At 39.0% G+C, this 27,036-nt stretch overlaps 2 protein-coding genes across 6 annotated transcripts in view; both read right to left on the reverse strand.

Moving 5' to 3' along the window:
* LOC115347784 (ceruloplasmin) overlaps positions 1–11,936 on the reverse strand; it is a 25,729-nt gene extending 13,793 nt beyond the window's left edge. The window contains exons 1-5 of one of the 3 annotated variants that reach the window (XM_030029468.2): positions 11,845–11,936; positions 5,766–5,935; positions 2,657–2,901; positions 1,204–1,416; positions 510–683 (exon numbers count right to left, since the gene is read on the reverse strand). In XM_030029468.2, the coding sequence (XP_029885328.1) occupies positions 510–683; positions 1,204–1,416; positions 2,657–2,901; positions 5,766–5,935; positions 11,845–11,868 (826 nt within the window). In that variant the 5' untranslated portion in view covers positions 11,869–11,936. Of the gene's footprint in view, positions 1–509; positions 684–1,203; positions 1,417–2,656; positions 2,902–5,765; positions 5,936–7,523; positions 7,560–10,828; positions 10,862–11,844 lie in introns of those variants that run through there. The other 2 variants (XM_041126605.1, XM_030029467.2) reach the window with 2 other exon arrangements.
* On the reverse strand, positions 5,773–26,764 carry LOC115347791 (transmembrane 4 L6 family member 1-like). 3 transcript variants are annotated; one of them, XM_030029487.2, is made up of 9 exons: positions 26,521–26,764; positions 24,673–24,762; positions 24,435–24,583; positions 22,853–23,033; positions 15,711–15,800; positions 14,868–15,010; positions 13,145–13,325; positions 11,845–11,937; positions 5,773–5,935 (listed from the first exon to the last, which is right to left on the reverse strand). In XM_030029487.2, exons 1-8 carry the CDS (start codon positions 26,695–26,697, stop codon positions 11,923–11,925), a joined length of 1,026 nt encoding a protein of 341 aa, XP_029885347.1. In that variant the 5' UTR covers positions 26,698–26,764; the 3' UTR covers positions 5,773–5,935; positions 11,845–11,922. The 3 variants fall into 3 exon arrangements, with proteins under 3 accessions (XP_029885347.1, XP_029885349.1, XP_029885348.1); XM_030029489.1 differs by lacking the exons at positions 5,773–5,935; positions 11,845–11,937; positions 13,145–13,325; positions 14,868–15,010; positions 15,711–15,800 and adding exons at positions 21,336–21,562; positions 21,850–21,901; XM_030029488.1 differs by lacking the exons at positions 5,773–5,935; positions 11,845–11,937; positions 13,145–13,325; positions 14,868–15,010; positions 15,711–15,800 and adding an exon at positions 21,336–21,901.
* Between the last annotated feature and the right edge of the window lie 272 nt (positions 26,765–27,036).

A 27,036-nucleotide genomic window follows, 5' to 3' on the forward strand; every position in this document is an offset into this window, starting at 1 on the left:
CTATTCTTCAAAATAGAGAGAGGCTCAAAACAAAACTGCACCTTTGAAAGTGAGCCACTATCAGACACACACTTCATCTCCACAACTATCTGAATGAACAGCAGTTCCTGCTATGATTCTGTAATCCATATCAGAGCCAAAGGTATCTTCTTTGTTGACACTAACAGTAAAAACTGTTTTTCTAAACTGCAATATTATAGTGCAGAGTTCAGGACTAAGAAACAGAACAAAGTAACAACTCTGTTTAGAGCGCCTGGGAAGTTATACTGGCAAAATGTTCTTGGCCCCTAAGAATTTTATATCACAACTACAAAGATTTGATTGTACAATACTTGCCATCACTTTTAAATTTTTTTTTTTATTTAAAAGAACCTTTCTTAATCCTCCAAGAAAAAGCCCTGCTTAAAAAAAAAAGAAATTATCTACAGCTCACCTTTAAAAGAGACAACACATAAAAATATTACTTCACCACATCAATGACAAGCAACTTTAATATAATGTTCTCTCACAGTGCATTTTATTGCTTTCCTGGAAGTCCTCGTCATCTTTGTCAACTTTGGAAGGCTCAGAACAGTATGTCCTGATATTATCCTCTAGATACCAACTGAGATTTTCATCCATCACAGAAAACATAAGGATAAATTCAGCATCAAAGTGTTTATCACTGTCCTTATTCATTGTATCTGAAAAAGAGAGTGGTATATTCAAAGTCTTTGGCAACTGACATTATCTTTTCATCAGTTTTAAGTGTAGTATCGGTAGGGCTGGTCACTTCGTATTTTGCTGCTTTTCCTGAGTGTAAGTGTACACATAAACTTACAGACATGCTCAGAAAACAAAGATTGGTTTTGATAGATACTATAAAAGAACTTTACTAAGAATAAATATCGCATGTGATAAGATTACAGTAAATCTGTTTCTCATATCAGTATTTACACATCCTGTTGCATTACTAGCATGAACACATCTCACTCACATGGATTTGTGGACAAAGTATTCTGCAAATTATATTCACTGTCACACACGAAATCAAACCACATCCTACACTATTGAAAGGCAGCTAATTGAGAAGACAAAAAGTTGCGATTTCAAAATCAACTGTAAACTTCTCCTCTTCCAGTACATTATTTCACTGATATTTATCAATAACCATTATCAATCACCTTGCATATGTATTTATTTACTTATTTATTTATGGTTTACCTTTCCTGCAAATTATTAAGGGCCCAACAAGCCCTGAGGCAACATCTCTTGGAGCATCTATGTGGGAGTGGTAAACCCTGGTTATGCAGTCTGCATCTCCCTTAGCTGGACCTTGATCTTCTGTCACATCCCATGTATAAGTGTACTGGCCTCCAGGCTCCACAGCATCATCTCTCTTCTGCAAATCTTTGGTGTTGTCAGGATAAAAAGCACCTGAAGAATGCCACGCAGCCACCATTAACACAACACATTCACAATATGGTGTCAGCATAGCACCTGCCGTGCTTCAAAGTTGACTACATGTTGCAGTAACAGGGACTGAACTTCTGAATACAGGTTAAAAAAAAAAAACAACTTTAAAATCAGGTGAGTAGATCTTTTCCATCTCTTTAGGTGTCTCTTCATTTGCGTTTGAATTCCATGGGAGTGCTTCGATTAATGGCACATTAAATTTAGTCCTTAATTTATTAGGAGGGCACTATGTACTTCTGCTAAAAAGATAACAGTTCAAATATTTGTAAAACATTTGTTAAATATTAATCTTTGAAACTGTTCTAAAATACTGCATATGTCCTCAAGGAATATAGGTGTCACTGGAATGAGAGCAACAGAAAAAAAATTTAAACTTTGTTCCAAAAAGTGCATGTACTGCTACATAACACACTGTTCTGCTCCCAGAGAATGTGTCTATATCAAGTCATATATTAGCTGTAACAAAAAACTTCATGAAATATTAGAAGTTAGGCTGATACTTCATAAATTCTTCTAATGAATATTTTTAAAGACTGCTTTTGAGACAACATCATATTCTCAACAATTCACACACTGTTTTAAAGGCCCACTAATAAAACTTTCAAGAGCCATATTCTGGTGCTGTCTGGTGCCGAAAATTCCTCATCGCCTGAGTGTGGCAAGACCAGCTATTGCAAGGGCAATTCGTCACTAATCACAATAGCAACCCTACAATACATCTTAAAGTGTGTCAGACTTATATCTCATTTATTTATTACAAAGCAATAGCTGTTTCTCCATTTTAAGAAATTCTTGTGTATCTTATATACAATATACACAAATTTAGTGTTAAGAATCTGGAACTGTAAGTTATCGCTGTTAACAATATCTTCTTCATAACAGCATTAATTTTTCCTTTAGATATCCTCAATACCTGCATCTCTTATATGCCTTTATACCCTTATTTCAGGTGAAACATAATTACTCTTATTTCAGGTGAAATGTTGATCTAAAATCGCCTTCTTTATGAATTCCACTTTTGGCTTTGTGTTTCACTCTTAAAAAATTATCAAACTTCTTAGCTCCTATTTTAAATTGATTATGTCCTGTTTTAAATCTTTATTTACTTGACCAGTCTTCTCTTTGATGAGAGAGTATCACTTTTGCTCAGAGGAATGATTAACTTTTGATAAATTCTGGCACAGAACGGACTCAAGCTTACCTTCATTTTCCTTTGTGTATCTTACACCATGTGGATGCAGTGTGTAGCTTCTGGAAGCAAAGTTTTTCAAGTGAATAATAATGGAATCTCCAACTTCTCCCTTAATGATAGGGCCTAAAAAACCCAGCCAGGAAGGTTTGTCAACTATCACATCATATAATTGATTGGTGTACTGAGTGTAGACAGCCTTCTTGTAAGTGCTTCCTATCCTATGTGATCCTCTTTTGAGAAAGACGCCAGCCTGCCTGTAAAGAAAATACAGAAACACATCTGTAGTGTCAGATGCTCATTTTATATTTGAATGGTGTTAATTAGTAGGGTCTCAAATAAAGACCACGCCTCCATAGTGCTGTGCACAATTATATCTGTGTATGTCTCTTATTGTAAAGAGTTAGGCACCCATATAGAGAATAAATATTATGCACCAACCTGAATTTTTTTCTACCTATTTTGTAGACTGAAGATAAGGGTATTTGATACATTTCTGGGCAAATTTGAGACCATGTGGACAAGGCAAATAACAGTTCTTATTCCTTGAAACTTTTGTACTTGCATGCTTAAATTGCTGTATAATTTTCCATGGCCTGTTAAAAATAGTAATTTCCATCATCATGCTATTATGTTGACTGCATGGTCCTTGCTCCATTGCAATGAGGAGCAGACTTTTCTGCTGTAAAATACATTTAAGATGTCTGGACATGAGCAAAACTACAAGGTGCTGCTAAGGTCCAGTGTGTGCATGGCGGAGGGGCGGGCATGCAAAGTGCTGAAATGAGTGAGACCAAGCCCTCAGATGGCTCACCAGTCATAGACTAAGAATAACTTGATATGGATTTACTCTAATAAAGTCTCATTTTTACAGATTCAGCCCAGGAATATACAAACAGATTACATGAGAGGCAGGGAATTAGCAATGACCTCCTCAATCACTGACTGCCTTAACTACTGGACCATTGCTCCTCTCAATTAATGAAACACTTACATGGAAAATGAGAGCTTGGTTAGTGAGGAAACAGCCTAACCCATGAGCCAAAATGAGACTGATGGAGATGGTATTTCCTACACATGGTATCAATACCTCTGAACCGTGTAGCCATCGTGGATATGCTGCCTAAGCACCACCAGCTGCAGGTGAACGGTTACCACGTATCTCTGACAACTATCAACTGGGAATGGCTTTGGAGCCAACCTTTGCCTGCGCTGAGGGTCAGGTACCTTTCATTAAATATTTTAGTCTCTGAGAAGAATTATCTTTGTGGAAAAAGTTCTTATATTCACTGACTACAATGGTGATAGAAACTGCCAGCACTGGCTGTTCAAACTAGTAGTGCTACTACTGGCTGATGCTGTTAGCTCAAACTCCAGAGTCTCTTTAACAACAAATCCCCCTGCCCATTTCAGGAAGACTAGCTGTGGAAGTACCTAATCCAGGAGGAGGCAATCCCGGAAGATAAGGCAACACTGCCTGAAGTTCAGCAGCCTCCTGATTTCTCATCTTACACGATGAGAAACCAAGCCAACTGGGTTTCATATTCCCATCAGGCCATATTGTGAAGCAAGTTAATACTGCCCCAAAATGCAAAGTATTTCCCACAAGGCTGAGCATTGTTTGAGCATGTGGGGAAGGAATTGTTTGTTCCTTGGCAAGCACAGATCTGAAGTGCAATTAAAATGCCAATTCAGAGCTCCATGAAACTTGGAGAACATAATCTTAGTTGCAAAAGCTCATTTACTGGAAGTCTTAGTGCATGAAGCTTTTTAGCCACAAATTAAATCAAACAAATATGTTATGGCTCTTCTAGGACTGTTTGAACAGCTACCATTCAATTGCAGAGTATTCGTTCTACCAGGTACACCACGGTCTTCCCTTCTCCTGTTCTTCCCTGCCTCTATAAATATCAATCTCTGTACAAGCACAGCCTCATAGTTGAAGGGTTCAAGAGGAGAAGAAGAATCAGAGAAGCTAAAAATGAAAAGTATGATAAAAGGGACCAGCTCTATTGCAGGCATACAACCACTGAAAAACTGGAATTAATTTAGCATGCTGCAGGTTGTCATAGACCAGAGAAAAGCAGTGAAAGTGCAGTGAACGGTGGTGGCTTGTTCTGTTACAACACTGCTCTGCAATTTTCAGACAAGTTGCCCTGCTTCCACCATTTATCAGAATTACTAGTCTGCTGAATCACTGGCAGTGTCTTACACATCACTTAGTTTATGATTAAAAATTTTAAAAGTTGACTGCTTCATCTCATGCGTGATGAAGTGGCAGATTACGGCTGAGATATTGTTGGCTCTCACTAGAGAAAACAAACCACTGGAAATCTTCTAGTCCCTCATCTACAGACTAAATGAGAACTGTATTTTCAAGTTTTTTCTAATTTCTGATTTCTCTCTTAATTGTTTTTATTTTAGCATAGTCCTCTTTCATTTTAAAGACACTGAAAAAAATAGCAGCAAGGAACTTTTTTTCTCTCAAATATTTCTCAGATGCTTTTTATATTTGAGTTTTCTTTATTGATTATTCTTCAGGGTGCTCCCCTCCTCCTCACCATACTTAGCCTCATCCTACTTACTGCTCTCACTCTGCACAGGACTCTCCTTGCCTTGTAACAAGCAACCCAGCTCCTCTGCTGTGGATGGAAGGACCCAGCTGTGCTGCTGCACTAGTGAAAATGACCGCTGCCAACAATGAATATCTAAAAAGGAAACCTGTGCTCAATAGGAAAGTTTTAAATTCGTCAAACTTACTTCCACATTTAAAAACGTAACAGCAAAAGTTTTCTTTTCAGCACTGGCACCTTAGCCATTCAAAATTAAACATCATTAGACATTCAGGGTCTTTTTCTAGTCTCTACTTAGTAAACGTGTCATTGCAACAAATTCACAAAAACCCTACATATCCCAATGCCTTTAATTAGCAGAGCATTGGAATGTAATTCTCAAGCAAGCCAGGAAAAAATAAAAATTCCCTTATATGTGTGACAGAAAATCCAGTGACGCCAACATGATTCATTTCACTGCCTTCACCAGGTTTTCAGTCTATCCGCTACTGTCTAAAGCAGACAATGCTGTAAAATCAAACTCAACCAGTGTCAACTGTTTTACTTACTCTTCTTCTGCAAAAAGCTGTCCAGATACGATATTGGTATTGCCAGGTGCATAGTTCCAGACTGTCTCTATAATGCCGATGTAGTACTCCCTGTTCACTGCCCCAGCTAGGCAACAGCAAGAAACCAGCAAGCAGCTTAGGAAGAATAGCTTCATTTTGCATTCATAAACCTTGTGGAAAACGTGAAATAAAAACACTGGACAGGCACATGCAATTTCCCTTTATATGTTCTTGTCTCTTCCACCCCCACTCTTCTTACCTCCCCCCTCCCGGCTCCTGTTTGTTTTGGTGAACACAATAAAATGTTGCACAATGTCTCTGTGTGTCAAGAGTAAACAAAAGATTCTGGTAACCTCGTCAGTTCAGATAATCTTCAAAGAAATTTTTTCAATTTCTGCCAACCTACTATCACGCAAATTACCATTTAGACTGTTATTGGATTGTAAATCTTGTAGCTGAATTGAAAACACTGTAGATTTAAATGGATTTACAGACTTAAGCTTGATTACATTCTTCACTATCACTCTCTCTATAATTTGTATACTACCGAGAAAATAATTTCTGTGACGTGTGGTACAAGAACACACCTTTGTAAGTGCACTGAGAAAAGCTCCAAATGACACCCATTTTTCCCTGGTGTATCTCCTCCTGCGCTGACATAACTGAACACAAGGCAGACCCTGCAGGTGCAGACTTTCTGCTGCCTATTTCCCTTGCTCGTTCTGAATCTACAGACCACTGCTTCTTCCCCTCTGCACAGCAATCACTAAACTGGTGCAACACAGACAGATAAGAGAGGACTGAGGTCACTGGTATCAGAGCAGAGCTTACACACTGATGTATGCATGGATAAGCTCTGCTAACCCACCACAGTCCCCTTGGAAATATAATTTTAGCACAAAGTGTGGCATATATAGCTAGACATGAAAAGGACCAGCTGGTCACAGATGGAGGCAGGGGATGTTTGCATCTCATTCCTAAGCAGTTTCAGTATTGCCCAAAGGAAATGAGGCTCAGAAATTCCACAAAATGAACTATTTAGGTTATCTTCCTCCTAGTCTATCACCAGACAGGATAAGCCACATTCTTCAATGATTAAAAGCATAATAGATGTATAAAGCTCCAGGTAATCTTAACTGTTGCCATTATCTAAATGTACTACCCAGTGCAGAAGGCTATACTTTTGCTTTATTCAAGTTCTGTAAACATTTTGTATCTGTTAGTCTCATTGAAAAATAAGAACAAAATTGGACCTTAAACATGGGATGTTTAAAAAACACCTAACTAAAGTTTGCAATTGCATTTCTTTTCAAGCATACCTCCATTACATCATGATTGTGTACGAAGCTTTAGATATACAAAGCCACCTGTAAACTTGGAAATTGTAAAGACTTCTGTTAAAAAATATGTATCTTCAGTCACTTGGGAATTCTTGAAAAATCTCTTCTGCACTCTGAGCACTGACATAGTCACACTCATTATAAATTACATTTTTCATTATATGGCAACTTAAAAATATTTGTAATAACCACAATCTTCTTTGAAGCTATTTTCTTAATGGTCAGAAAAATTATGATTATTTTGCATAGAAGACTAAGATTCAGAACGCAACTAAAGTACACCAGGTTTCCTTTAATGACATACAAATCTAAACGTTTATTTACCAGGACTGTGGTATACAGATAAATTACCAATTTTAATCACTATTCATACAAAAAATTTCAGGCACTATCAGAATATTGAAGTTCATAATCTCACCTTTTGGAAGCTTCTACACATCTGCATTAAATGGAGGATTCTGCTTCTGCCTAAATGACTGTGGCCAAAGCCAAGTTTTCGAAATCTGACTTAATCTATGATGAAATTCTGGAATTTCCCAGGTTGGTGTCACATGCTCAAAATGATTTCTGTAGGGATTTTTTTTCTTTATCATGGATGAAGGTTGGTGGTTCAGCGGAAAGATCAGCTTGTACAGGTTGCATATGCCCCATCTGTAAATTAACTGAGGTAAAAATGAGAAACTGTTTATCTTCTCTTATACTACTTAAATTCAAAGTCATTCCTTAATACTCAGCTAACAGAGTTGTTCATGTATATGTGGGCTATTTGGCTTATTTTTGTTCAAATTTCCATCAGACTGAGGAAGAGAAAAAACCACACACGCAGTATCCTTGAAATCTCCACATTTATTTGGGGGTAAAAACATGAGCATTTCTTTGCCTTAGTCCCTTGACTCCTCTAAATTATTCTTTCTTGACTTGCAAAAGTACTGCATGTTGTTTTTACTTAAAGATAAACCAAAAACTTTTGACAGGCAAGATATTTCCATTATCACTTTTAATCCCACCTCATCCAAACTTTAAGATATTTGTGTGCTTGAGCACATTCCTATTATCTTTCTCTTAAGGAACTAAAAAAACTGACATAGGTGACTGAGCTTCCCGAGCCTGTATTATTATCTTCAGAGGGTACTTAAAGAGTGGGAACCTCTCTCCTCTCGTAGACTCTCATAGGGCTTAAAAAGACTGAGCACCTAATTTAATTGGTTAAATTATGAGTCTGCAGTTTGGTGTCATGAATAACCCCTTATTGTTTTAAACCACAATACCTCATTTCTCATACTGAGGATGCTGAAATGCTATGACTGTTCTGAAAGCCCTCAAAACTGCATTGAAAATACAAAGCTAATCTTTTACTTCAAAAATTTTCCTTGAGAAAAAAAACAACCCAAAATGGAATATTCTGACAAAAAAAGTCTCAACAAGAGGTCCCAGTGAGATTGAATTGAAACCCCACAATTTCATAAATCCCTAACCTGAATGATGTGTTTATAGTCTGCTGCCCATGCTGCTCTTCTGACCTGCTGCAAACCTCTGCAGGTAAACACCCTTTAAAGTTCTGAGGAGCTTCATTTGTCCTCTGCCACCCTATTCTTTTTCAATGTGGAAAAAACCTCCATCCAACATGTGAAGAATTAGCAATCGGGAAATTGCACTTCAGTGAGACTCACTTTTACCTACACGAGGAATAATATGCCCCAAAATGCAAAAGTGGATGGGCTCCACAGTATTTTACTATAAATCTCTGCCCACAATTATTAGTGGTCAAAACTGAGTCTCTACAGCTATTTCCATTCGAAGCGTTTTAAATGAATGACATTCCTGTTCCAGACACAGCATCATATTACTCTGGCAAAATGCATTGGCTGTGAGGAACAGATAATGCTGGAACTCTTAATTCTAGCTTTCAGCATTAACTCCTCGCTTACAGAAGTTTATGAACCCAAATCTGCATCTTTCTTCAGGTGTGTCTGGGGTATTTTATGTGTGGATTTCGCCAGGCAGCACATGCGCCTCAGGTTCAGGAACATTTTTTCAAGAAAGGGTTTCTCATATGCCAGCATGGTGTGAGCTTTGTCCTGGCTCTGTGGCCCACTTCTCTCTGCTGGTGTCAGGGTGAGGTCTGCATTCTGCAGCTGGAGAGCCAGATGGTCACATTGCCCCAAACAGCACCATCAGAGTTATGTCTAGATTTCAAGGCAGTTAATATTCCTTACAGGAATCTTGGTTTTGCTACCAGGCACAGTTCATAGCACCTTGTTAGAGACACCATCTTTCAGATTGAATCGGGACATAAATTGACTAGATCGAGTTTAACTTGCCTTACATCCAAAATCCCCGTGTGAAACAAGTTGTTAAATTTGTAAATGCAACCCACTGTTAGCCTTTAGTATTCTCACTGCCAATTTCAAATTAATAAACTGCACATTTAGAAGCTGAGCCATCAAGTGACAGTTGAGTCTGGCTATGGCAATGGAGATGCCAATATCTGGATTATGGATAAAGAGGGTTGCAGAATCAATATGTCCAACAAGAATGCCTTACACATCTCTTTCTTTGATTTAAGCCACTAAAATAGGAGATACCAGCCTGTGGTAGAGCAGAAATGTAAATTGACAAGATGCAATCACAAAAAAAAAGGATGAATTAAAGACAGCCAAGCCTTGCCAGTTGTTAGGTACAGCCACTAATAATACTATTTTGGAAAAAAGATGTCAAAATTGATACTGTTCTTTGTGTCTCCTGTCTGCCAAGCTCAAGACTTGCCATGATCAGAGACAGAAGTTATTGAAAAGTAGAAAGGACACATATAGGACCAAGATAAAGGGTTAAGAGTTTACAGGTGTAATTTTAAGGTATTTCATTGCTCTCATCCAGCATAGCAAAATCTATCTCAATAGACCCTGTTTGCCTAAAGATAAGCCTGTATTTTCCCCATGGCTGAGCTGGAGTCTAAATAGAATACCCTGTTTGTTTGCTTTCCTCAGTGAAATGGCACCATTCACTTTAGGAATGTTTAGCATTTCTAGGGGTTTTTTGCTTTGAATGTCTACCCCACACATAGTATTTTTCATCCAGATAATAAAACCTTTTTTTCAAATGTTTCTAACATTTTCAAAATAAACAGCTCCATGGTTTGCGTGCATGAAATCACCAAGATTCTGTAAGATGTTTGGTAGGAGTACAGGTGGATTGGTCAGTTTTCTTTCTTCTGTCTGCAAACAATATCCACAAATCCATAAGAATGTGGGATTATCATTTATGTAGATATACAATATGATTTATATTTAAGCCTAGGGAAAAACAAGTGTCCAGCTGCAAACAGTCCCCATTTCATAATCATGCCTTTTTTTCATGCATCTTTGAACATCCATGCCACCTTGAACCATCTCCCAAAAGACTAGCCCCATTCTTAAACATCATTAATTTCTTTATTACTTCCTGCAACTTAATAGAAACTAAGCAATTAAAACTTTAGATGCATTCTTCAAATCCTACAGGAAGAAACCAGCTTTTCAAAACAATCTGCTAAAGGAATATTAAGGCAAAATCTCAATATTGTCTTGAAACAGAATTAAATGACTGATACACTCTATTTTTTTCTAAATATCTCACCCACAGCTGCCACTTACTGTACAGTTGGCAGTTGTAACTGTGTTTAATATTAGATGTTGATATAGCTGAATCCCACTAGTTCTGATGTAATAGAGATACCTGCATTACCTCAAGTCTGAAGTACATATTTAGCTTTCCTCTGGGTGCTCATTCTCTCAAAACCAGTGCTGAATACAGCCAAATGTTGCCCATGCAGCTGCAAATGAGCCGTATGTCCACTATATTGTGAATCCCTGAATTTCCACTGGGAATGAAATAATAATACCTTGAGAAATTACAAAGACTTTTTAGCTGCTAATTTAAAACAGGTTATTCTTTTTTGTCTGATTATTATTGTCAAGAACATTAGTCTTCCAGTCAGGATATTCAGAAGAGTATTAATAAGCTAGCACTGGGTGCTCACAAGGTTGCCTCATATATTCCCTCAAGTCATATAATGCTTGATCAAAAAAAACCCCAACAGTTTGCCTCTGAGTACAAAATAAGAAGAAACTCAGTGCAGCTATTAACATGTACTAATTAGCATGGCTGACTTCAGAGTTGTGTATCTAATCTTTCAATCAGGCATGGATGCCTTTCTAAAAGCCTTACCGAAGGAAGACTCGATAGCCTTTTTTCAGTAATTGCTTTGTGCAGTTAAAAACTTCCAAGACAGAATGAGCAGGATAGGCTGCTGCTTTTTGTGACCATCATGGTCTGTCTGTAACTAAAATTTATTCATTTAGAAATCACGGCTTCATCCAGCGCACTAATTCTCAAGGGAACAACCCCTCCTGACATACTGGGCTTTGAATCAGGCCCTTTCGGAACAACAAATATTTCTATGCTCTAAACAAAGAGAGGGGAGTATAAAAGCAGTTCTACAGCAGTTTTACAGCAGTTCATTCAAAAACGGTGATTTCAATACAAAAGCAGTTCCACGGTATTCAAACCTCCCTATTGTCAGAACAAGCTGGAGGGTAAAAAAATGAAGAGTCACTGCCAGGGACAACCGGACAGGTTAGAAAACAACTAGAAAAATGTAGATGTCAAACATTTCAGATAACTTCATCCAAAATAGAGAGGCTTGAGAGACAAAGATTTAAGACAAGGGTTTCGTTTGTTTTTGCAGCACCCAAATCTACCATTGTAAATGTTGGAGAAGCCATTTCTCTCTTTTTCTGGGGGGTAGGGGAGAAGCAGTGAAGATTTCCATGCCATTTTTAGAGAATCCCAGCCTGCAAATAAAAAAGGAAGGAAATAGTTACCCTCTTTTTTTCAACTCAAGTTAATATAGCAGTTGCTTGACTCTTCAATGTCCACATCCAACCTAAACCCGACATACACCCCGTGCTCCTGAGGTGACCCTACTCTGTGCCCAGGGACAAGCCAACAGAATTGCTTTGGACTTCGCTGGAAGCTGGGCTGGCTCCTAGGCTGAGGTGGCTCGCTCACTGGCAAGCAGAATGTTTTGAGAGAAATCGCCTCAGGCCTTGACCTTTTTGTAGGTTGCTGTTACAGTAAATTCCTCCAAGAAGCGCTTCCTTGCCTGCTTGCCCAAGGCCCTCCATGGCACCTGCAGTTCCCCTGCGCTGGCCCACCAGCACTGGGCAGGAGCCCTCATGCTGCAGCGGCACTGCCGTCCTACCTGCTCTGCCCTTGTCTCCCACTTACACGACAGAACTAACCCTACTGTCTGGCGGTGTGCATGCCTGCTTTTGGGGGCTGCTGCTTTTCCTAATTAGAAATCTTTCCTGAACATGCTGTCATCACTGAGGTTGTTGGCTACATAAAAACCCTGAGGGCTCCTTGATCCCGGTGCAGATGGACAGGGAGAGGTAAGCATGTCTAATTTCATCCTACCTCCAAAGCTGGGGAAACTGAATGCCACATTAAACCACACCACTTCACACCAGTGTGCAGCTGAGCAGCATCAGTCACTTGAGCTCTGGGGTTCCAACTCATTCTTCTGCCTGAAGCAGAGCCCTCAGTTATTGTTTCAATAACCTACTGAAAACATAGTAAAAACTGATGCCTAGATCACAACTGCTACATATTACCTGTTGCATCTTTTTCTGTTTGCTGTGAAACCCACACATTGATAAGAACAACTTTAAATTGAATGCTAGAAGAAAGGTGCTCAGAAACCTCTGCTGACATAGGAGTAATGGATTCAGCATTGGTGCCGAATTCCCAGCCACATTTTTTCCTTTTCAATCCTAGCCTTAAAGGTCAGAGTAAGCAGTCACCAATCCCTATATTCCACAAGGAATCAGTGGATGAATCAAACACAATAGATTTATTATTGGTACATATCCTCTGGTAATAAAAATGCAGTAGCATAGAGAATGCATAAACCAAAAGGGTAGGTCCTCAACTGAGACAAATCGCTGAAGCTAAACTGACTTGGAGATGCTGGTGAAATTAACTCAGATATTTTGTTACCTGGACAAAAACAGAATAGGTCCCACAGAGTGTCCGTTTCAACTCAGCAGCCACTTTGAGAAAACAGATGATCAACTGCAGTCCACTAAGAGCTATCAGAATAGAGAGTAAAATGATGTTCCACTCTACTATGTTAGCAGGTTCTGTGCACCGAGACCAAGCAGGGTAATCTGTGAGGTACCTATTAAAGAAACAGCCATTTGAAGTAAATTAAATGTGGTGGGTGCAACCCAATTTAAATACACATTATTTTACCTATAATATATATAGAAAAACCATACTGGCCTTTATATGCTTCAAGTTTAGGAACCAGATTCTAGTCTTTCATTCCACCAGCATAACTCCTGCATAGGTTTGTCAAACTCAGCTGAGTGAAAAAGCTTAGGCTCCTCAAATACCTCTGCTTCATCAGTTTCCCTGTTAGACACCTAAGTGTTAGAAAGACATGGCCATTTTTTCAAGTGGCAGAAGCCAAGTTTAAAATGGGAATTTTCCTTTTATTGATTTAATTTCAGCTTTCGGTTAAGTCCAGCTGACATCAGCACCGTGCAGAGAGCAGGAACACCCCATCGCCATCATTCTAACCACTGCATGCAGCCTAAATGGCAGAGCTGAGGTTAAGTGTCACCACATGCAGTTTCCAGTTGTTCAAGAGCCACGCTTTCCCTCCTTAAGAATCATAATGTGCACAACTGACATGTGCCCTTTTAACTGTGAGACATGCTATAGCCTGGAGGTTAATTGCAAGAACCTTTGTTAGACTCACTTGCTCAGTGTCAGTTGCTTTTTTCCTAAACATTCATAACTGAAATGCTTTGAGCCAAATCTGGAGTGCATTATTCAGCATCTGGCCCTTTACGTTGAACTCAAACTCTCATGTTTGCATTTCCAAATGGGATAGTAATGCTGGTGATACGTAGCAGAGATTGCAGGATGCACTTCAGTGTTTTAAAATAAAGCTGACTTAAGTCAGAGAAGGCCATAGTTTAGGAACTATTCCTGTTGGATGCTGAAGGAAGTTGTTTTTGATCCTCCAACAAATTTAATCCTCAGTGCATTCAAATGCAGCTGGAAGAGCGTGGCATTATATGACTTGCAATATTCAAGTCATAAAACTTTTAAAGGGAGAATGTAAAATCTTGCAAAAGCAGCCTCAGGTTACAGATCTGAATCAAACCTTTCATGCCTCTATGAGGCTGGGGCGTGGACAACACTTTGTCTACCTCACTTAGGTGTGTTACGAGATACAGCAGCGGTATGCAAAAACTACCAGTGATCAAACCAGACTTCATTGAGCTTTAGGGGTTAAAGAGAAACCTACTGAGTTATTAAATAGAAAAAAGCCATCTATAATCTTTGAACCAAAAACTTGAGGAATTCGAGAGAATATTCTGAGAAAGTATCCATCTACGCTCACTCTAACCTTATATTCTTTACTACATGTGATTGTGACCACCACCAGATAAAGAAAGGACACTTAGCTAGATGGACTTCCAGGTCTGGTCAGTACAAACATTCTTACATTTACTCTTTCCTTACTAAGTGGCAAATACCTCTCTTTGAGGATTCTGGTGCTCATTCAAGAAGCTGAAAAACCTCACTCGCCAATATAGGTCTTGTGTTCAAGAGACTGTGCCATTTTGTGTAAAACTCTGAGAGAATTTGTTTGACTTTTGTTTTGATGAACAGGTTCTTCCAGAAGAATTACACTGATGTTTCTTACCCTCCAGCAGTGTCTTTGAAGATATAATCCCATCCACCTGATGAATTGCAGAAGGGGCCTTGGATCAGCCCCAAGGTAAAAATGATGCAACTGTATCCAGAGAAAGCAACTCCAAGCAGGGCTAACACAATTGAAATAAAACTCTGAAGTAAAGAGAGAAAAATATTACTGTGTGAGGACAGTGTCCACACCAAATGCAGTCATTCAGCATGCCTAGCTACTTCCTTGCGATTGAATTTCACATTTGATTGTCCCAATCTTCAAAATTCAGAAAGAAAAATACCAGGTAAAGGATAGTAAGCATACACATACAAAATAAAGATTAAGACAGAGTTTAAGACAGTTTCACAACTCTCAGTTAAATATTGTTTGGGGATTATTTTTTTTTAAACTTGCATTTTTTCAAAATTGTTTCCCAAAATGCTAGAGGAACACAACCACGCATTAAACACGTTTGCATCCCAGATAGTGTATATTGAGTCGTTACTGGAAAAAATAACTTCCAAATAATACAAGCAAAGGGATGAAGCTATTTAGTTGGGGCACTTCATTGAAACTCTCAGGTCTTCTACATTCTTATTTTATTTTACAAGGATTTTTTTGTGGGTTTTTTTTTGGTTTGGGTTTTTTTTTTTTCCTGTTTAATTTTCTTTCATCCTGCTTATGCATCAGAAGGAAGGAGCTACACTTTCTGTGACCTCTCAACCTGACTTAGAATGCTTCTCTGTGAAAGGAAGCAGAAACAGACCAGTGGAGAGGGCAAAAGGATGTGCTAGAAACACAAGAGCAGGAAGGCACTCCAAACAAATGCTAAAGATGCACAAAAATAAAACACAGACTCACCCGGTAGGTTTTGTTACAGCTCTCACTCTGACAGCACCGATAGAACATGCTACACTCCAGTGTTATTAGAATCACTGCCAACAGAAGGATCTATAAAGGAACATCATAAGGTCAGTGAAATGACTGCAGATACTAAGCCAAAGTCTCCTTTGCCTATGGAAGGTAGGGACTGCATCTGTTACGGTCTGTTGAGATTTTAAAGCTGCTCAGTAGGAAAGCACAATTACTCAAGGCGCACCGTGGAATTGGACTGTTTTTATTAGGCTGTCACTGTACTTGTTTCTTATACTTGAAAGACAAGAGTACAATGTGTCCCACCACAGCAAAGCATTATAGCATGGACACAGCTATACCAGTGAAGCTGAAAGAATAAAACCAAGCTCACAAGTAAAAGAACCAGTATCAATGAAGGGAAGGATATTTTATTGACACAGCCATATCAGTTCAATGGCTTCTTGCTGGCACAGGTACACGGATCAGGGTATCACCTTCCTTACCGACATACTTATGCTAGAAAAAGTCAGTAGTACAAGCTTTTTGTTAAATTCACCTGGACTTTCGTCTGTTTTCTCTGTCAAGTATCTATATGGTTTTCCTCAGACTCTTGGATTATTTAAACCTGGTACTAGAATCATTTCAATAAATAAGTTTTGGACTCCAGAATCACAAACTGCTGCTCAGGGAGGCACTGGTTTGAAATGGGAAATATGAAAAGGGAATGTTTCTGAATCACAGCACTACCCTCTCACATGCTGCTGCCCTATTTGTAACAGAATAATATATACATTTTTAATGAATTGGTAATAATCCTAAGGCAAAAAATGCTTCAAAATATGAGTGTCACTGTTGCAGTTAACTTTTTCCAAAATTTTCAACTAACCTTTTCTGTTCAAATTCGCTGCCTAATAGCTTTTTCCTCTGCTAGAAAAGAGAAGGTTTTTCTTCTGCTTTAGGAAGAATACACAATTTCAAAATAATGCCTCACGTTTTAATAAGTCTCCCAGTTCAGCACCTTCATAAAAACACCGTACCTGTGCAGATGAGACCTTTTTAAGTACTGATTGTGTGCATACATTTCATTATGCAACTGCTTTCTGTCCCTGAGGCTACAGTTCTTTATGAACATAGCAAACAGTATGAGCAGTGGGCAACTCCGCGTTAGTTTATTACTGCAGATGAGCGTATTACAAGTGTAATGGAGAAAGTCCTACTATGCCAATCACAGCGAGACAGTCTTCTGTATTTAGTCTAACAACAGTGGCACTTGCTGCATTGTGAAGTGTATCCAGTCCTCAAAATACTGGACTGCATACAGCTTTTAAAAACATCTGAACAGTTATGAGAAGCTTTTTTAGTTTTTGTTTCATTTTGATTTGGTAAAAGAGCTCTAATTCAACCTTCAGAGAGCATTAAATCAACATAGAGCCTGCCTCCATAATACAAATGTAAATTACACATAAACAAAAAGCGAGCAGAAAAAAAAAAAAATCAACTCTGCAAAATCACTTAAGTGAAATTAAATAGTATATACATAGCATGTCATTCAGTATATTCACATTTTTTTCAGCTTGATCAAGTTTTTCTGCCTGCAGTGTTTTTGCCAAAGTAATCCATATTGTCTTTAAAAACACAATTACATTGCTGCACAGTAACCCAATGTTATTTGCAGTAGAATGTATTTCATTAAAAATCCATAGAATCAACACTTACCATCACACCTGAGAAACAGATCCCTTCAAAATACCAAACGTAGTTGGGAAGCTGGTAGCTGACAGCATGTGAAGCTTTCCCATTAGGGAAGTATAATAGGATGTTAACAACAATACTCCAAAGTGCAAGAGGTATCAGCAGACAGCTCAAACAGCTTCCACATGTCTCTAAAGCCATCTCTCAAGAACTACAGAAGTTTTGCTCTTCTAAGCTAACAAAAGATTACAAGGTTTTAAATATGAAAAGCGTTTTGACCTCCTCAGCTTGATTCAGTCATTTCATATTCACAGAAACCTGGTGACTGGGGTATGATTCCAGAGATAGAAATGTGCTTAATGGTTAGCAGAACAATAGATTAATATTGCTGTCTAAACTCACTGTCCTTTCTAAGCACAACGTCTTTAAGTAGCAGTTTCCCTTCTAAAAGATCCTCCTTTGTGATCTTCCAAATGAAATCTGTCTAGAATCAGACTCAGGAAGGAACTTCAAAAATCTCATTTCCTAGTGACTGCTTAGAAATGCACTCCTCCCGAGAACACGGATTACGATGCAGATATTCTGTAACATGAGGCAGGTTGCTCAGCCTCAGCGTAGCACAATTTTTTCTACCTTACATGGGGAAGGGGGCTGTCAAATGATAAATATGTCCAGTCTCTGTACAGAAGGCCACACATTTCCTCACTCTACAGAGAATTAATACCAGAGCTTGGCAGATACTGCCCTAAGGGCGAACCAACACTTGCTGCTAACTTGGGGCAGCCTCACAAAAACACCAAGCTGAGTCTTGACCACCTTGCAGGGAGTACAGAAGCCCAAATAACACTGGTTAGAAACTGCCAGGCAGACGTATTGTCACACTTTACTTAATTACTCTTTTCCGCAGCATTATGCAGCTCAGCTGTTTGACAAATTAAATCCTGCTATTTCTCCAGTTGTTTTATTCTGTGCTTACAGCTGAGTATGCATAGCTACAGATCTGACCTAAGTCCACGTGACTTCTTGTACAGGACAAAAGGTCTGGCTGTTTTTTGAAATGCCTGCCGTTTTGCACTGTGCAAAGCCAAAGCCAGACTGTTTCCCTATTTTCATGTGTCATCATTCCCTAAGCAACTAAACATCCATCTCAGTAACACAGAGCCCGAGCTGTTTGAATGCTCACAGCACGACACAAGCCTTCCTTCTATGCCCCTGTGAGTCATCAGAAAAGTAAGAATGAGCTTAGGGTTTACTCAATAGGAAAGTTGTAGTCAGAGAACAAAAAAAATAGGGCTCTATCAAAAGCAAGAAGACTGATTTTAGAAGCAATGATGTCATGGCATATTTTCCTTCTGTTTCCTCATGAGCTGTTTTAGGCTCTGCACACATGAGGCTTCTCTCATGATCTCATAAAAGCTGTTTGGGTTGCATGTTGCAACTAATTGCCTCCTATTCCTTTGAATGAGATCACCCAAGGAAATGGGCATAGTGGTACTCATGCAATTACACCATTTCTCTACCCGTTCTCTGCAGTGACTCTCCCGTTTCCCTCTCCCCGCCTTTTTCTAGGAGGTTTCATTTTGAAGTCCTCAGGCTTTACTCTGAGGATCTTCCCATATTTCCTGGTTTACTCCCTAATCAATATGGACACTTGTTTCAAGTCTCCCTCTAATCGAAATTAGTGGCAAACCTCCCTTTGCAGGCTCACAGGCATGGACAGGACTCATATCATCAACACTGTGCCTTACAGATCAAAGAAAACAGCTGAGTTAAAAGCAGGCACATCACATCCTCAGGACTGATTTTTTTATTACAAAACTCAGAGATCATGTAATAAGCTGAAATCTTTTTTTCTAAAAGGAAAGGCCAAAATTACTAGTGAGCAGCTTAGTTTATAATCAAATTTGCTGCTACTTCCCATAGCAATCTGTTCTGATTAGAAGAAACTTACTTGGAAAATGACAACTGAAACAGCATTCATTCTGCAGTACAGCAGTCTGCATCATGACTTATTTTGTATTTAAACTGAGCTCTGCAAATACCAAATCAAGGTGTGTTTTTTTTGCTGGCACACTGTACTGCTAGAACAGGAAGTAACAATTTTATACTAAGTATTAAGCAAACCTGGCAACCAGTTTCTCAAATATCTTACCAAGTGTTGCAAGAGCTGCTTTGCTGTTGCTGTCAATATCCATGAGCTGATGCCGAGCCCATTACCGAAAAGCCATGTTTACTCTGGATGAGTGACATCTCTGCTAACTGAAATGAATATAACCTAAAACAACTGCTTCTCCACGATGTAACTGATAGAACTCCCAAAACGTTGTCTTATGCATCAGGCAACAAAGAAATTCAACTGGCCTTTTTTTAAATGACAACACAAACAGTGAGTAGTAAAGCTGTGCATTAGTGCTACATGGATCTGAGCTAAAGTTTTAATTCTAAACTCTAGCCTAATCATTGTGTCCATTGGAATTTCTAAAATTGTTTCAATTCTTTAATTATTTGTGTGTACCAGAAAGACAAGTAACAATTATGCAAGCATAAAGGCAAAAATCTGTAAGTTGCATGGGAATTTTACCCTATTCCACCGAGACTATCTTTTCCTTCTCTCGCTTCACACTTAATTTAAAATTGCAGATCCTTTTTCAAACAGTGCTTCTTCACATACAAAGACACCATACTGCACAGCCGCAAGGAATTTTGTGTGTGTGTATACACACGTGCACGTGCTTATTCTCCTCCCTTCCACAGCAGGGCAAGACATGGGTAAACACAAGTAGAAATGGTATTAAAGATTGCCCTCAACTACTACTGTTTATTTATGTATGAATAAATGCTATTGCAAGAAGCAGAGAGCCTGAGATTCTAAACACACACTCTTCCCATCTGTGGGTTCTTTTGCTGCTGTGGATGTGTATGTGCAATTTTGTTTTCACAGTTAATTTCTTTCAGATATGTTTTCGTACTGGGCAGACTTGGCTGTGAGGAGAGCCTGAGATACACCTCAAGTTTCTGGCTACCTCTGAAGACCACACTCCTAGTTACAAATAGTACTAAGTACACACTGGCACCCATGGGAAATTCTTTTTCTCCATAAACAGAAACTAACTCGCCTGTTTTCAAAGACAACTTTCACTGCTGGATTCCAAAACTGAGCAATAATGGTAATTAGCCTCATTTCTTTGAAATAAATGGCATGTCATATTTTGTTTTTCACTTGAAAGATGCCATTGCCAGTAGCATATTGACCTTGCCAGCAAGGCTGTTGGCAGCATATCATTCAGATTTACTTTACCTTGTGATAAAACATTCACTGTAATATGCTACAAGCTATGCTTCAGAGGTTCTTGCACAGGATCTTAGAATACTGCCTCCAGGCTGCTTACTGCTGAAGTCAAATATTTCAGATTAATCTATAACTGCTGACCTGAATTTACACTATATTTTCTGAACACTGCTATGCCTGGGGGTCTGCTGAGTGAGGTAAAAACCAGGACCCAGACCCGCATTTTGGTTTTGTCTCAAGACTTTTGAATAAGCAGTCAGGAGGAAAGGCCCCCTTGGGAAAGCAGCAGAATTGACCCAGAGCTGTGGCTCAATGGCGCAGGAACCTCCCTCCGGTCCTTGGAATGGCCTTCAGCAGTGAACTGCTAGCCCAGACCCAGGACTAAGACTCCATGCACGCAGTTGTACCTGTCACAGAGCTGTCATTGAACTATCATACCCTTGTTGATGCAGAATTGCCTGGCTCAGCTAAATGATCTACACCAAACAGTGAAGCGGTTCCCACCCTGACAGAGTCTGCTGGAGAGCAAAAGTAGGTTATAACCTGACTGCTTTATATTCATGTTCTTATGCCACCACTGTCCTTTACTCTGAGACCAGGAAAGCAGTGTTTCAGCATGGGCAGGGAAAGAATCACTGACACCTGCTGGGTATTTATAATACAAATCTTTATTTGTGAAATACAGGAGAAGTTCAGAAAAATCCTGAAAAGGTGAAGTTCATGTATCTGTCCTCAATCATCTACATTTTACTGCTGCTTTGTTTTTACTCCAGCTGAGTATTCATTTATACCCAGGCCAGACTAGATTGAGTTTGTGTTCATTCCAACATCAGAATGAAAGTGCAACTTTATTGGGAAAGCAGCAAAAAGTACAGTGCTGTTGTGTCAGTAGAAAAGAAAAAAAAAAAAAAAAGCATCTTTAGTGACATGTGCTCAGGCAGTTGACTGTACTAAGATGAAATGAACCAAAGAAATTCAGGATACATTTTCCTTTTAGATACAGGCAGGTTAGTGGAAAATCTGCATATGACTCCAAGAACAAAGGCTGGCCCCAAGTCAATTAAATTGATGGCAACAGCACACTTTGACAACAAACGATGTGCATTTTAGTATGCATAGAATATTAAAAAACAAAACCGAAGAACCACAGAATACTCAATGCACCACACACGTGCACCAATGTCAATGCATTGTCAGGTTTCTAGCAAACGTATGCCTGTGGGGGAAACAAAAAGAAAGAAACACATATTAAGGGGAAGAATGCTAATATTGTATCCACCTATAAGAGCTAAAATTCACCTGATCACATTTAGGCAACCATAGCATGGCTCTTTTATACTGCAGTTACAGCATGGAAGACAGGAGTGAGAAGACAGTAATAGCTTTGAAAGAGCCCCAACATTAAACTATGTCAATTAAAAATATGAAACACATTCTTAGCCATAATGTGTGTGTGATATAAATCATATCTGGTTCATATCTTAAGCCATTGCAATACCAACTCTACCACTATGATACTGATTTTAACAACACGCATAAACTGTTTAACAAGACTCTGGAGAAATTTGGAGGAAATTCCCCTTCCTCACTCAAAAAAACCCACCTTCAGAAAAGCCTTCATATCTGTCAGCAAGTTTTGTCAGCTACGTGCAATTTAATTCCTTCTCTTATCTTACTTTTACTAAGCAAGGCTAGGATGCTGTAGTTTTCATTACATACGGCATATTCTCAGTAGTCTATCAGCTGCTGTGAGCAAAATACAAGGCTAAAGCAATATAGTTAGAACAAGCAGCCTACCACAAAACTGCACCACACTATGCAACAATGGTTTAGGCTCTGGCAAAGACCACCACCACCAGGAGATCTGTGTTTCAGTTATATCACCTATACAGTGATGATGACCACATGTGCCATATGGAGGAAGAAAAGCCTTCCAGCTCCTATGCAGACTGACTTCACTGTGACAGCTGAGGAATCAGCTGAAAGCATGTAGTCAAATACTACACGAAAAAGCTAAACACAACAGTGCTATAAAAAAAGTTAAGCAACAATTCAGTGTAGAAGAATACTTAAAAAATAGCTTCTGAGCAAGACCCCACAGTAGCATCAGTAACAACAGTGTTTCATGTTCATCTGAGAAGCATGGTTAGAACTACAAATGGCTTACCTCCTCATGACTGCAGCACAACCCACATAGTCCTCCAAGAATGCCATTGATTATCTGTATGAAGCACAGAATGAACTCTATTCCTCCCAAGACAAGGAGGATGGAAAAGAGGGTGATGTTCCACTGCACGATGTTTTGAGGTTCTTGACATTTAGACCACTTGTTATACTCAAACAAGTACCTGTACACAGCAATTAAAAACATACTAACATTGTGCCAGAGTGGGATGCTTACCATACACTAGAACTAAATTGCATCTAGTCTGTAGCTGCAAAGATAATCACTCTAAGTGGGAATAGAAAATGCAATGGTTTATTCCATGGAAAGTTTGCTCTGTTTAAGAACGTGTTGAACTATCAGCCATACATTTTTGTTAAGCCTTAATTTCTTAAAAAAAAAATAAAATCTAAGCTATAAAGGCAGAATCTTCTATTACTGACTAAAGTGAGACACAAATGCAAGAAAGCTGAAAGAGCAAAGCTATTTCTCAAAACAACCACAGAGCTTTTCAGGTCTGGGCCTTTATTCTAAAGACATCAATTACTGATCTGAAGCAACTTCCTCTCCTGTGCTGCTGTCTTGGGGCCCTCACATGCCTACCCTGGAAGAGCCAAACATGGAATAAATTCAGAGGGGTACTGCAGTATTCCAGCTATTAATCCACACCCACATCTTCAGAACATCAGCACTGATGAGCCTTCAGCAAGGACTTAATTCTATATTCAGTCATAGTTGAGGGAATGGGGGAGGAGGAATGCCCCCTCTTGGGAGAGGTGCAACTGAAATATAAAATTCAAACTCTGCTGCAAAGGAGCTTTATGTGGCTTCTTAGCACTCAAACTGTCTCTAGTCTGGCATCAGCCATAAACTGTTACTAGAAACAGACTCGAGGTTGCCGACCATACAGACACTGTAAAAGCATGTCATGACCCAAACCAAATCCCCTTCCAAACTACAGGATTTGTGGGGATTAATGGGGAATAGCATACAACTCAGCTACATAGGCTTGGTTTGCTGGAGAACCCTAATTAGGGATAATTAAGAGCTTCTGGCCCTCCCCACCCTGCAGCATACAAAGATTCTTACAAACCTTTTCTAGTTTCATTTACAAAGGTTCTATGCCATTGTCACTAATGAAGGTATTATGCCAGTTTACACTGACACAAAGCAACTTCAGAAGCAAGCATCACAAAAGACGTTCTTACACAAATGATAAGACAAATTTCATAACAACTGCTATTCATGGTTTGTAAATCCCTCAAAGGCCTAAAACTTTATGTTAGACATGTTCATGGACATGAACAGTATATGGTATATAGATATTATTACTTATATATATATATATATACACACACATATATCTTCAGATCCCTTTTTGTAGGATGGAGGATTTATATTGCTTTGATTTTAAACTATACCAGCGTGGGTAACTGATGACTTCTGTTTAGTTCTTAGTGAGTGAGAAGCATAAACTTAAGAATGGATCTTGGTATATGGTTACTGGATATTGCTGAAATGTACTGGAATAAAGCCCATGTGTACATGGGGGAAGATATAACACCCTCATGAACAGACAACTTACCCTCCAGAGGATTCACTGAAAGGATAGATCCAGTTTCTCTCTAGGTGAGTAAAACAATATGGTCCGTGAGACAAGCCCAGTGCTGAAATGATTATACAGTATCCAGAACCAAGGATCCCAACAAAGGCTGCCAGAACTGAGGACAGCATCTGCACAGCAAACACAGACATGAACTTTGAACATAGCCATCACCTTGTCTTTGGGATTATCTGGGACTGGAGTGTAAAGGCTCACTTACCGCACAGCTTTTCCCACAGTCCTCATGGCCAAAGCACCCGCAACAGTCATCATTGTGAAGTCCAATGAATACTGCAGCTGGAATGAGCACCTAGGTATGGAACAAAAAAACCACTGTTCTATTTTGTTGTACAGACAGGGCTGATAAAACACAGTCCTCAAATTGCATTCCTTTATATTGCTTCTTGGCAGAGGAGTGGGGGGCAGCCTGTATAGATTATTCAGTTTTACTTCTGTTTAACACAGTAGGCATCTCACTACTGATATCAGTAGCACCAACACCAGGATGGGTATATTTCTATTTCCACTTTGTGTATACACAGCTCTTAAGTGCGTAAAGAGCCCATCAATAAAGAGCCTGCTGTGGTATTGCTGCAATTTAAAGTACTTCAACTTTAAAAGTTTTTGTTCATATTAAAGGCTGTATCCTGCAAATAAAATGCTTTGTAAAAAAAAAAAAAAAAAAAAAAAAAGAAAGAAAGCATTAACTTTCTACCAGATCAAGACAAGATAAACCTCTCATAATTATTTGTTAAAAAAACAACTACTACCAACAATACTAGTTACTGAAGAGGAGTCATCACTGCCTGTGTGACAAACCAGTCTGACCAGAAAGTCTAGGAATATTTTGCCCAATTCAGGCAAACATCTCATTACAGACATCTAGCTTTTTCTAGGTTTTCACAACCAGTTTCCAGTGACAGAAATGCAAAGTAACAAAGCAGAAACTATCTGTAAGAAACAGAAATCATCCATACTCCAGAGCTCCTAGCATAAAATCAAGAAGGAGCAGAGTTGATAAACAGAGTATCCTCCCTAACAGGACTTAATAATAGTTTGCACTTATAAAGACTCTACACCCAGGGTTACCCTAGAAAACCATAAAGAAAGAGCAAAGCGTTGTCTGCAAACTGCACAGATTTAACAAGACACTAAAAATCTATCCAGTTGAACAGTCACATACTTGTCAGCCCTTACTCAAACCTATCGCTGAGCCCCAATGCTGCAGGTCCAGAAGAGATTGTACAGGTGTGTTTCCAGGAACAGTTCCATTGATTTCACCTGTATTATTCTGTGTGTAGAGCCCAGTCTTTGCAAATCCCAGTCTAGGTTCCAATGCGGCTGTAACACAGCTGTAAGAACCTCTCACAAGACAGAGGGCCTTATCATGCAATCTTTTTCAACCTGTGATTTGCAGACACCTTGAGATCTGTAGCCTATTTCTAAGAGGACTTTAAAAGCAAATGAAAAAGGAAGCCTGGAGTCAGGGAACTTAACTATGGTACAATGTGGTCCACAACATTGAAAAGGTAGAAAATAATAGCTTCAAATTAACTATGTCCTATAATGAACATACTCGATTCTTCATCTTTTGCTGTTACTTGAATCAAAGCTTTGATAACTACCAATTGATTCCTCTGAATAAAGAGCTAAGGCAGAGAAATAACTGTCAACATCTCAGATAATAGAAATTAAGGAATTGCAACTAAATGCTGGTTATCTAGGGACATTTAAAAGGAGAATAGTTCAATAATATAACAAAAAAGTAAGATTTAACCCTTAACACAAACCGTGACCCACTGAGAGGCTTGGTTCCAGTTTTGCATTTGGATTCTGCAACCTAGACCCTATGATTTTCTCAGCTTTAAAGTGACATAATGTTGCATATAAGATAAACAATAGTAACTCATAATACCTATGGGGTAATATAGCTAATTTCTTTTGATACAACTCCAGAGATTCCTGCTGACAAGGTATTTGATCAATAAATTAGTGTAACTGGTAAAGAAACAGTAATACCAAGTAGCTCCAAAATAAACTTGAGAGAAACTACTAGCTCATTACTTACCAAAAAGCCTCCACCTAGAATGCCATGAAGGCACTCCACATATTTGCCGAGGTGATGCTCTGAAGCAAATCTTGTTTCACCATTGGGAAAATAAAGTAAAATGTTGGCCACGATGCTGAGCAAGGCAAGGATGAGCAACTTATAACCAATACATCTAGCACAGCTTCCAAAACACATGTCCTCAGCTTTACAAATCCTTCTTTCACTAGTGCAGTCCAACCTGTCTCATACCTGTCCACACCAAAAGAAGATCAGTCTTTATTCTGACCTCCTTAAATACTCAGGGTTACCCAGCTACCTGGATGACGTTTACACCTCTTCATAGCTACCATAACCAATGGTAGAGTGAGGGAACAGGGATGGCAGAACGCCACCACCCTTTTAAATGCAATAATTGTTGGCAAACCAAAAGCAATCAAGGAAATATTGAATACTAGGTAATTTCACTCTAATATATGATGCTTGGAATGATCACCAGTGAACATGGTTAGACATGAACAACACAGCTTAAACCAC

Source organism: Aquila chrysaetos, chromosome 10, assembly GCF_900496995.4.
Source record: "Aquila chrysaetos chrysaetos chromosome 10, bAquChr1.4, whole genome shotgun sequence".
Taxonomy (NCBI): Eukaryota; Metazoa; Chordata; class Aves; order Accipitriformes; family Accipitridae; genus Aquila; species Aquila chrysaetos.